This window comes from Sparus aurata, chromosome 2 (genome assembly GCF_900880675.1).
Source record: "Sparus aurata chromosome 2, fSpaAur1.1, whole genome shotgun sequence".
In the NCBI taxonomy this organism is placed as follows: Eukaryota; Metazoa; Chordata; class Actinopteri; order Spariformes; family Sparidae; genus Sparus; species Sparus aurata.
Window position 1 is genome coordinate 35,813,473 of NC_044188.1, and position 12,616 is coordinate 35,826,088.

Sequence of the window (12,616 nt, forward strand, 5' to 3'; positions counted from 1 at the left end):
TAACACCAGCAGCTGAGACACAATGCCTGCCAGCTACCTTTACAAGCAGGAAGAACATAAAACAAGTAGGCACAGAGATGTTTACTCTGCAAGGACCAAAAAGGAGTGACCAGTTTAACCCAACTTCTCATCAGACACTGTTCGACATTGGAATCACAACTTTACCAAACCTCAAACCAAACTCATCAGCTAAGGAATAGCCAGCATCTCTTCTTCAAATGCTGGAAACATTGAACTTGGCACAGAAAAGAGCATAGCACAGCTACACACACAACAAATCCAATTGACAACGCATTTTACATGTATAGAATTGACAAACACACTCCTAAACCAAGCTCATATCCAGTGTTGAGGGTCACTTATTACAAAGTAATCTGTTACCAGTGTTGAGCACGTTACTTTTAAAAAGTAATTAGTTATAGTTACTTCTCCCAAAAAGTAACTGAGTTAGTAACGGAATTACTCCACTATAAAAGTATTTAGTTACCAGGAAAAGTAACTATTGCGTTGTTGTTAATTTTGTAGAAGCGTGTGCCACTGAGAGATGATTCATTAGAGTAGAGTTGCTTATAACGGACGTGGACAAAGGAGATTAAAGTAGTGTCTGTACTTCCACTTTGAAAACGTTAACTTTCCCTCCGGACTCGCCATTGCTGCAGTTCACCTCTGCTAGTTTGTGTGTGCGAGGCTGCTGTGTGCGTGTGTGGCTTGTGTGTAAACCGAACATTGCCACTGATTGGCTTAAGAACTCTCACTCAACGTTAGAGAGCCAATCATCATCACTTATGCGGTTGTCTCGCCCCTCCCTCCTCCCTCACCGGAGGAAAAAAAAACAGCTCTGCAGCTCCAGTTAGAGATGGGATTTATGGCTCTTTGAGGGGAGCCGGATCTTGGTGAGCTGTTCCTTTCAAAGAGCCGTTCAAAAAACTATTACGTTTTAAGAAGCCAGCCTGATGGAAACTAATTTTATCTTGGAAATAATCACTGGGAGGTATGATGGGGTGAGATTTGGAACAAAACTGTCCTCCTCCTAATTAAGACCACTGCAGCTGCTCTGCTATCCTAGGTAGGGGCAGTCACGTGTTTCTTGTTTGTTTGTTTTGTTTTTTTTTACTCAAAGGCAGCGTGCACAACTCAGATGGCGTCATGCTACATTTGCATATCTAATAAGCACCGTGCAGCTGGGCTGTGCTCCTCCCCATGTAACTTCTCTGTCCCACTTAGGGGAGGAGCACACAGTGATATATTAAAAAGAAAAAAAAAAGAACGGTTCCCAGCTGCAACTCGGTTCCCATCGTTCATGTTAACGAGCCGTTCAATAGAATCGGTTCGTTCGTGAACGTCACAACACTAGCTCCGGTGGCTGAGAGCCGAGTAGGATGACAACAGCTTCAACGATCAGCTTCAGTTTGTAACACGCCACATTTAATAGTCGGTAATGGTAACGGCGTTGTAACGGTGGAAATAGTAATTAGTTAGATTACCCGTTACTGATAAAAAGTAACGCCGTTAGTAACGCCGTTTATTCTAACGCCGTTATTCCCAACACTGTCTGTTACAATACTCAAGCTTCTTTTTTGTTGCAATGGTTAATGTAACACGTTATTTACCTTTCCTTTAGTTGCCACAAAGATAAAATAAAAACCCTGAAGCACTGGCACTGTTTCCGTTTCTGTTCTGTTGCTTAGCAGGTGGCTGCTTGCCAGCTGAAGGTAAACCTACAGCACACAGGGGTTTCGCAGTAACTTTTGGTACTCATAAGTACTAGATACTTTTTAAACGTTACCCAACACTGTTCATATCACACCTGCGTATGATCTCAGTGAGGACATGGACATTAGACCATTCCTTGTCGGCTATGTTGTAGATTTCTTTTGTCTGCCTTTTTGTTTGTAGTTCTCTTGTGTGGCCATTGTGAACCCTAACTATATTTTTTTCATTTTTTTCTTCCAACACACACACGCACGCACACACACACACACACACACACACTCAGCCATGAATTGTGGGTACACCTGTTCTACAGTATAGGAACGAATTTGAGCTTTCAGCTATAATTGCCTGCTTTTCCTTCCTCCTAACAGTCTAGAAACAATCAGCACGATGAATGACCAAGGAAGTTGAATTATTTTTAGATGAGACTATCTTTCTATAAAAGCAAGGAATCTCTGTCTGTCTGTCTGTCTGTGTGTGTTTGCCTCAGATATCTCTGCGGATCAGGATCAGACTGACCTGAGAGTTTCCATATGGCTGCTGCGTGGTTCAAGGGTGTGCAACGTCACATTTGTTTGGCCTACAATGATACCATTAATAAATTATTTCAGAAATGCTTTACGAGTTCCACTATCATTTAACCATAGCCACCATAGTCACGTGCGCACCAGAGCCAATCACTGCACACCATTGCGTCACGTGACCAATATAAGATGACGTAGCAGCAAGACGCAGCAACTGTGAGTCTCGGTTCCGACGTGTGTGTTGTGTGCGTCCATTGAACTATATACCCAGTAGGCGATTTGAGGGGGATGAGGGGGGATGCCGCCGTGTTAGCAAAATTAACAAAAGCATCCCCCTTGTTAACCTGACGTAACTCTCCATGCGCTAGCAGCAGATAGTGTGTGACAAATCACAAGCGGTCACGATCAGCTCCGACGCACAGTTAAGTGACAGTCATGCCGGGCACGGCTGCTTTGCGATCCAGCTGCCCGGTTTATTTTTGACGAAAGCTGCAACAAGCTGCACAGAGCAGATCGTTCCAACCGGAAGACACAGTAAAGGCATAGAGCATCCAGTCAATTTTCAAAATAAAATACCATGTGCAGACTCCCAATATTGTATAAAAACTAAATAATGACCAGATCAATAAAAGTTTGCTATTAATGTTCTAAAACCAAAATGTTACTTTTTGTTAGCATTTTAAGTGTGTCTGTTCAGAACATGGTGGCTTATGTTATGTTGCCAATTGTCATTTTTGTGCTGGTTTATAGTTTAACCATTAGTGAGGTAGCTGTTACATTTCCAGTAGAGTTTTCAACGGGTCAAAAAATACGCAAATGAGCTGGGTCGTAATTTTCAGGCCCGTTGAGAACTCTAATTTCCTGACACCAGCTATTTTATCCCAATTGAAACTCATTCTGCTGGACAATCTATGTCATTACACCAATTTTTAATCGCCCAAAGCATGTTTTTCTGCATTATACCTTTTAAATATAAGGTTTTAAAACCTCATAAATCAGCCAGTAAATCGATAAAGCGAAATACCAATAAATCAGTCGGGCCCTGCTATTTTGCACAATGTTCATTGTGTGTCCTTCAAGGAATTTCAATGGTAGTATTATTATTATTGTGAGTCATGTAACTTAAAATAACCCTGCTTGTAGTGTATTGTGAGAAACATGAGAAAATAATGAATAAACTCAGTCTACTGCTACAATTTTAAGGTGTATTTACTCATTACTTTAATACAGTTTTAAGAAGACAGTTGTAGTTGGGAGAGAAGGAAGATAACTGGATAAAATGGAATTGTAGAATTAGAAATGTCACAGTTATGGTTAAGGCGTCCTGCAGTGTCCATTGGGAGGTGTACATAGGTGTGTCGGGGCAGGGTGGTGCTCCCATTGGACCATCCCCCTTGTTAAAAATTAACAAATCACCTACTGTATATACCAGTTTTCAAATCATGTTGATAGGCCAAGTAAAACCGAACTTATGATAAGGAAGAAACGGTCAAAACGGGAATCTCCCTTTCCTATTGGTGGAAAAAGGCACCACACCAACAAATCACAAAATTAAACGGCAAACCACGTGATTTGATTGCTGAGGAACGGGGGGAATTTGTGGAAGTGACAGCAACAGTGACGGTAAGAGAGATAGCGAGTTTAGAAAGTTGAGAGATTTGTGCCATTTAGCGTGTTTGGAGTGTATTGTTAGTCTGTTATGTAGTGTTTGGTGTAGTGTGTTTAGTGTGTAGTGGAGTCGTTTTTTGGTTTAATGAGTCAAAATAGACTGCTGAATGTGGAGCAGGCAGTGCAGCTTTTCATTGAGCTGGAGGAGCTCAGGCAGACCTGAGCATTGCCTGCATTTAAATGTAAATAGTTACATATAACTTTGTACATTTTTAAAAACTAATGCACAAATTTAGCAAACAATTTATATTTGTATTATAAGTAATAATAAATGGTTAGTTAAACATATTTGTGGTTTTCACAGTAAACAATCTAACTTTTTCTACTCAGATTTTATGTTTTTTTGTGATTTTAGGTCCATTGTGTTAATACAGTATGTCAAAATAAAAATAAAAATAACTGTACAGTCACACATGTGAGGTTGTGCTGAAAATAATGACACCAAGTAAATAGTTTTTAAGGTGAAATATAATGGCAAAATCAAAAATAGTCAAAAACTGCCAATCATACCCTGGAATTAAGACAGCCACAATATCCTAATTATGAGTATTGGCAGAGAGAGTGACATAGACTTACAATGACAGTTAGGATGTGCTGGGCACAGGCCTCGTGGTCCAGCCTCTGAGCAGTGTAGATGGTACCCAGGGTGGGGTGAATGCGAAAAAGATGCATGCTATTGGGGTCAATGGAGCTCTGCAGAGAGTAGGTCAGCCGGTGATGCTCATCACGGTCTGTTGCCATGACCTGGACCACCTTAGTGTCCGGTGGCGTGTCTTCAGATATAATGACATCGTAGGTCGGTTGGGAGAAGATGGGAGGGTTGTCATTGTTGTCCATAACAGTGACATGTACCTGGAACATTGACAAGGAGAAAGAAAGGAAAGTGACAATAGAAGGCATCAGTGAATGGGTTATACCAGGGGTTCTTAACCTTTTCGACCTTAAGGCCCAATTTTTTCAGTGCAGAGTGGCCCGGGGCCCATTAAATATTAACACTGTATATGCAGTGGGGAAGCTAGTTTGCAAGCGTAGCATGTAAAACTACATGTAGTTCAGCCTGGCTGTAGTTTTAACAAACTGCATTTCTACTCCTGGAGAAATGTGGTTTGTAAAACTACTGCTAAAAAAAGTAGCTTTAGCAACTACTTATACTCATTATACTCATTTAAATCAGCGTTTAATAAATCAACATATGATGTATATGAAACAAAATATAATAGCCTACAAAAAATTCACATACAAATATGCCTCTCAACTCAAGTTTTATTTTTTAAAGAACAAAAGCTGACATTTTTGGTCAACATCACAGGAACTTCAGAGGCACTAACACTTCGGCACTAGAACTAGATGTCACATGAGCAGTCTCTCAAAGTTTTTATCAGACAGCCAGATCCATTTGGCACTATAAACATCTTTACCAACACTAAAAAGCCGCTCACATGCTGCACTGGCTGGGACACCAGTGTTGAACTTTTTCAAAGAAAAATAAAATAAAATGTATATTATATAGATCTTTTATTTCTATATATATATATATATGTATATATATATATATATATATATATATATATATATATATATATATATATGAAAACTCGTCTTATTTGCCAAAATTGTAGTTAGTACATTGAGTGGTTAAACCACAAAAAATTACCCAAAAAGTAGTTGAATTACTTGACGCAGCACAAAATATGAATGTAGTTTAACTACCAGCAAGTTACAGCAAATTGTAGTTAAGCTGTGTAGTTCAACTACATGTAGTTTAAGTCTCCCCAACACTGCATATAGGTTTAATTGATCTCACTCTTGGTTTGATTTGTATTCAATAATAAGTAAAATCCACTTACAGTTTAACATGGTAATACGTTAATAAAGGTGAATAAATAATACAACTAGAAAAATTGTATTTCCTGCGAAAATATAGTGTGAATGCTGAAGGCTGAAACCAGATCTGCTGAATGTTCTGCCGAAAATGCATGAAACTATAAGAATGTTGAAAGAAAGGCGAAAAGCTGGAGATTAAGACGGCAGGAAGATGTTAAAATGGTGAAAGAAGGCTAAAAAGGTGAAAAGTTATAGGATGAAAGAGCTTAAATAGGTGAAAAGGGAATGAAATGATTGAAAAGCTGTAGGGTAAAAGGGCTGGAGGAGGTTAAAAAGGTGAAAAAAATATGAAAAGCTGTAAAGTAAGAGGGCTGGAAAGGGGTGAAAACGGTGAAAAAAGGTTGAAAAGCTGTACAGTAAGAGGGTTGGAAGAGGTTAAAATGGTGAGGAACGGACGAGTAGATGTGGAGTAAGAGGGCCGAAAAAGCTTAAGAAGGTGTAAAAGGATGAAGCAAGAGGGCCGAAAAAGCATAAAAAAGGTGAAGAAGGATGAAAAGCTGTAGAGTAAGAAGGGCTGGAAAAGGTTAAAAAGGTGAAAAAATATGTACAGTTGTAGAGTAAGATTGCTGGAACAGGTTAAAATGTTGAAAAAAGGCTAAAAGGCAAAAAGTTAAAGGCTGAAAGAGCTTCAAAAGGTGAGAAAAGGATGAAAAGCTGTACAGTCATAGGGCTGGAAGGGGTTAAAATGTTGAAAAAAAAGGCTAAGAGGTGGAAAGTTTAAGGCTGAAAGAGCTTCAAAAGGACAGAAAAGGACGAAAAGCTGTACAGTAAGAGGGCTGGAAGAGGTTAAAAAGGTGAAAAAATATGAACAGTTGTAGAGTAAGAAGGGCTGGAAGAGGTTAAAAATGTGAAAACATATGAAAAGCTGTACAGTAAGAGGGCTGGAAGAGGTTAAAAAGGTGAAAACATATGAAAAACTGTAGAGAAAAAGGGCTGGAAGAGGTTAAAATGGTCAAAAAAGGCTAAAAAGGATGACAAGCAGTAGAGTAAGAGGGCTAGAAGAGGTTAAAAAGGTGAAAATCTATGAAAAGCTGGAGAGTAAGAGTGCTGGAAGAGGTTAAGGAGTTGAAAAAGGATGAAAAGGTAAAAAAGTTTAAGGGTGAAAGAGCTCAAATAGGTGAGAAAAAGATGAAAAGCTGTATATTCAGAGGGCTGGAAGAGGTTACAATATTGAAAAAAAGGCTAAGAGGTGGTAAGTTAAAGGCTGAAAGAGCTTCAAAAGGTTAGAAAAGGACGAAAAGCTGTACAGTAAGAGGGCTGGTAGAGGTTAAAAAGGTGAAAACATATGAAAAGCTGTAGAGTAAGAAGGCTGGAAGAGGTTAAAATGGTGAAAAAATATGAACAGTCGTAGAGTAAGAGGGCTGGAAGAGGTTAAAAAATATGAAAAGTTGTAGAGTAAGAAGGGCTGGAAGAGGTTAAGAAGGTAAAAAAATATGAAAAGTTGTTGAGTAAGAAAGGATGGAAGAGGTTAAGAAGGTGAAAAAGTATGAAAAGTCTTAGAGTAAGAAGGTCTGGAAGAGGTTAAAAAGGTGAAAACAATGAAAAGCTGTAGAGAAAGAGGGCTGGAAGAGGGTAAAATGGTCAAAAAAGGCTAAAAAAGGATGATAAGCAGTAGAGTAAGAGGGCTGGAGGAAGTTAAAAAGGCGAAAAAAACATGAAAAGCTGTAGAGTAAGAGGGCTGGAAGAGGTTAAAGAGTTGAAAAAAGGATGAAAATGTAAAAAAGTCAAAGGGTGAAAGAGCTCAAAGAATGAAGAATGCAGGTTTATTGCTGGAGCCAGTGTGTGTGACATCATTGCTAAGAACACACCTAATTTGTATCAGGTGTGTTCTCGCTTGGTTGTAATGAAAACCTGCAGCCACACGGCCCTTTACTGGATCAGTTTGACACCACTGGTCTATGTGAAGTAAAAGATATGAGATCCAAATCCAGCTGAAGAGAATTCTTTGTCCAGATTTTCCAGCTGCTCTACACTGTAGCGATGATGTCACACACACTGGCTCCTGCAATATACCTGCATTCTTCAGATACACACGCTGGAGAAATACAGAGACAAAGATCAATAGGTCCCCATAAGAAACGAATGGGAGAAAGCCTCCCAAACCCCTGCGATTTCTGAAAAAAACGTGATGGTAATCGCCATATAATGTGTATGTTGAGTGACAGGAGACCTTGCTGAACACGTTGATGTTATTTTCATTTCAGTCGAGTGATGAGGGCACATCAGCGAGAGACAAATCAGGTACCGTCTGCTCTCGGCCAGAAATCTGGGCTCAAAATTAACATTGCGGCTTATGGACCGAGGTTTTGGGTTGGTGTCGCTGCCGGGCTTCTAAATCCAAAACTGTTAGTCCCACATCTGAAATGAGGCAATCAGCTGACACACAACAAGTTTTCCTACATTTCTATCCAAATATTGTCTATGTCAAGTAAAAGATTTGGGACCAAAATCAAGCTGAAGAGAATTTTCTTTCCTATCTTCAAAAGCCTCTCTTCACTCTGGCGATGATGTCACCCACTCTAGCTCACGCAATAAACACCCATTATAAAATCAGAAGAGGAGCTAAAAATCTTAAAAACTAAAACTGCGATATTTTCAAAACCGTACTAAATTTTTAAAAACTGAATACATCGCCAGTAGTTCAAGGTCTTGAGACCGTTTTAAAGTTTGAATGGTGTCTCTCGCTCAACGTATGAGGAACAAGTAGAGGCTGAAATTCGATGAGTTTTGAAGAGGATTTGAAGATGTTAAATCTTTTTTTGAAAAAGCTGAATTGCTGAAGAAGTTAAAAAGTTGAAAAGCTGAAAATTATAAGGCTGAAGGAGCTTAAAAGGCTGAACATTTTAATGTTTGAATGGTTTAAATAGCTGAAGGTATGCTGAAGTTATAGCAGAATGAAATTTGAAAAAATCCCCATAAGAATGAATGGGGAAAATTTTGCATTAAAAGCTGAATATTTCCAAAAGTATAATAGTTAGAAAAGCCAAAAGTAATAGCAGGAATGTCCTTAAAAAGCTGAACATTTTGATATTTGAATGGTTTGAATCGGACAAAGTTTGAATGAGTTGAAAACGGACAAAAAACATACGGAAGAAGAATAATAACTAGACAATTCCCCGCCGGGAAATCGCGAGAGTGGGCTGTGCGCTTTGCCCCGTGACGAAAAAGCAAACATGGCATCAGCAAAGTTTCCTCACCATCAAGCGGGAAAGGCCTTAAGGAACACACACATCAAGTTTGTGGTCCTAGCTTCAGAAATGTGGAAATGGCAGCGAGTTAAAAAAAGGGTGCAGATTTGAGATTCCTCCTCCCGATTTACATTGGAGTAAATGGAGCATTTCAGAGCTACTCTTGTTGGTTAGCGGTCGATAATTCAAAAACAGTAAATCCTACCAATAAAGTAGACACACTGGGAGAAAGAAGACAAGTGTGGCTACAACTCTGGAAAATATCACTGTTTTTGAGCCTAATTTGTGGCCAGGATCCTCACGGAAAGAGAAAATTTCTGAGCAAATTTTTGAGTCTCTCTCACTCTGTCAGTTGGCCCTCTCCACTCTGCTGCACGAACATTCCGCCATACACAATCATTGAAAACCCAGAATTTTTCCAAAATCACTCACTGTCATTCAAGGATCACAGTTCAAAAACTACACATCATGGCAAAAAAGTTCAAATACAACTTAAATACTCAGGACTTGTGCCTACATTTTAAAGCTGAAATGGTGTTTCTACGTGAACGTATGCCAGAGCAGGAGATGTTTGAAAAACGTCGCAGATTTGCGACTTTTTTGACCTCGCCCCATTCATTCCTTATGGGACATTTATCGCAGTTTTTCGCAGCTTATGTCGCGAAAAATTAATATTTCGTAAAGCTGAATATTAGCAACCCGAGTCCGAATGAGCTGCACATTGAATGAGCGAAAAAATAATCATTAATGTAGTTTAAATGTTGGGAAATATACTGTGTGTGTGCGTTTGCATGTATGTGAGTGCAAGCTTAAGCATGGCTGTGTGTGTGTGTGTGTGTGTACATGTCTCTCTGTCTGTCTGTCTGTCTGTCTCATGTGTGTCTCCTGTCTGTCTGTCTGTCTGTCCGATGTGTGTCTCCTGTCTGTCTGACTGTCTGTCTGTCTGATGTATGTCTCCTGTCTGTATGTCTGTCACTCTCTCTCTTTGCCCAGCTGATTTCGGTTGCTAGGTGACAGTTGGCAGGGGCTGTAGCAACGGCCTGTGACGGAGTCAGTTGGCCCTCTCCACTCTGCTGCACGAACATTCCCCCATACACAATCATTGAAAACCCAGAATTTCTCCAAAATCACTCACCATCGTTCAAGGATCACAGTTCAAAAACTACACATCATAGGAAAAAAGTTCAAACACAACAAAAATACTCAAGACCTGTGCCTACATTTTAAAGCTGGAATGGTGTTTCTAGCTGAATGTATGCCAGAGCAGGAGATGTTTGAAAAACTTAGCAGACTTGCGAGTTTTTTGACCTCATCCCATTCATTCCTTATGGGAAGTGTCTCGCAGCTGTTCGCGTCTTACGAAGCGAAAGATTAATATTCTAGAGAACTGAATTATAGCATACAGAGTCCGATCAAGCTGCACATTGAATGAGTGAAAAAATGATCGTTTAATGTCGTTTAAATGCTGGGAAATATACTGTGTGTGTGCGTCTGTGTGCATGTGAGAGCACGCTTAAGCAGCTCTGTGTGTGTGTGTCTACATGTCGCTCTGTCTGTCTGTCTGTCTGTCTGTCTGATGTGTGTCTCCTGTCTGTCTTTCTGTCTGTCTGATGTGTGTCTCCTGTGTGTCTGTCTGTCTGTCTGTCTGTCTGATGTGTGTCTAGTGTCTGTCTGTCTGTCACTCTCTCTCTTGGCCCAGCTGTTTTTGGTTGCTAGGTGACCGTTGGCAAGGGCCATAGCAACGGACTGTGAGGGAGCTGATTTGAGAGCAATTTCTGCCTCACATCTAGGACGTCAAACTAGTGCTATTTGGTCAAAATCATACATGATATCGACAATTTTTTTTCACGATCGAGCCAGAAAGGCCTTAAAGAACACACTCATTAAGTTTTGTGGTCCTAGCTTCAGAAATGTGGAAATGGCAGCGAGTTAAAAAGGGTTGCAGTTTTGGAAATCCTTCTCCCGATTTACATTGGAGTAAATGGAGCATTTGACAGCTACTCTTGTCGGTTAGCGGTCGATAATTCAAAAACCGTAAATCCTACCGATAAAGTGGACACATTGGGAGAAAGAAGACAAGTGTGGCTACAACTCTGGAAAATATCACTGTTTTTTAGCTTAATTTGTGGCCAGGATCGTCACGGAAAGAGAAAATTTCAGAGAGAATTTTTGAGTCTCTCTCACTCTGTCAGTTGGCCCTCTCCACGCTGCTGCACGAACATTCCGCCATACACAATCATTGAAAACCCTGAATTTTTCCAAAATCACTCACTGTCATTCAAGGATTACAGTTCAAAAACTACACATCATAGGAAAAAAGTTCAAATACAACAAAAATACTCAGGACTTGTGCCTACATTTTAAAGCTGTAATGGTGTTTCTAGCTCAATGTATGCCAGAGCTGGAGATGTTTGAAAAACGTTGCAGATTTGCGATTTTTTTGACCTCGTCCCATTCATTCCTTATGGGAAAATTGTCGCAGTTTATCGCGACTCGCGTCGCGAAAAATTCATATTTTCCTGAGAAAAATAATAGCAGGACGAGTCCGCCCGAGCCGCACGTTTTGATATATTTTTTGTTTGTATGCGCTCAACAGTGCGGGGCGTGAAAACTGCCAAAATCGGAAGGAGGATGAATAATAACTAGACAATTCCCCGCCGGGAAATCGCGAGAGTGGGCTGTGCGCTTTGCCCCGTGACGAAAAAGCAAACATGGCATCAGCAAAGTTTCCTCACCATCAAGCGGGAAAGGCCTTAAGGAACACACACATCACGTTTTGTGGTCCTAGCTTCAGAAATGTGGAAATGGCAGCGAGTTAAAAAAGGGTGCAGTTTTGAAATTTCTCCTCCCGATTTACATTGGAGTAAATGGAGCATTTGAGAGCTACTCTTGTCGGTTAGCGGTCGATAATTCAAAAACAGTAAATCCTACCGATAAAGTAGACACATTGGGAGAAAGAAGACAAGTGTGGCTAGAACTCTGGAAAATATCACTGTTTTTGAGCCTAATTTGTGGCCAGGATCGTCATGGAAAGAGAAAATTTCTGAGCAAATTTTGGATCCCTCTCACTCTGTCAGTTGGCCCTCTCCACTCTGCTGCACGAACATTCCGCCATACACATACGCAGATTTGCGACTGTTTTGACCTTGCCCCATTCATTCCTTATGGGAAATTTATCGCAGTTTTTCGCGACTTTATGTCGTGAAAAATCAACAGTTCGTAAGCTGATAATAGCAACCCGAGTCCGATCGAGAGCCGCACATTGAATGAGCAAAAAAATAATCATTAAATGTAGTTTATAAATGTTGGGAAATATACTGTGTTGTGCGTTTGTGGCATGTGAGTGCACGCTTAAGCATTGCTGTGTGTGTGTGTGTGTGGGTGTGTGTGTGTGTACATGTCCTCTCTGTCTGTCTGTCTGTCTGATGTGTGGTCTCCTGTCTGTCTGTCTGTCTGTCTGATGTATGTCTCCTGTCTGTCTGTCTGTCTGTCTGTCTGTCTGTCACTCTCTCTCTTTGCCCAGCTGATTTCGGTTGCTAGGTGACAGTTGGCAGGGGCCGTAGCAACGGACTGTGACGGAGTCAGTTGGCCCTCCTCCACTCTGCTGCACGAACATTCCCCCTTACACAATCATTGAAA

General features: G+C 40.4%; 1 protein-coding gene across 10 annotated transcripts in view; it reads right to left on the reverse strand.

The window, feature by feature from the left end:
* Positions 1–12,616, reverse strand: part of fat3a (FAT atypical cadherin 3a) — a 417,900-nt gene that overhangs the window by 155,435 nt on the left and 249,849 nt on the right. For all 10 annotated transcript variants that reach the window (XM_030397580.1, XM_030397563.1, XM_030397555.1 and 7 more), the window contains one exon: positions 4,482–4,757. In XM_030397580.1, the coding sequence (XP_030253440.1) occupies positions 4,482–4,757 (276 nt within the window). The remainder of the gene's footprint in view (positions 1–4,481; positions 4,758–12,616) is intronic.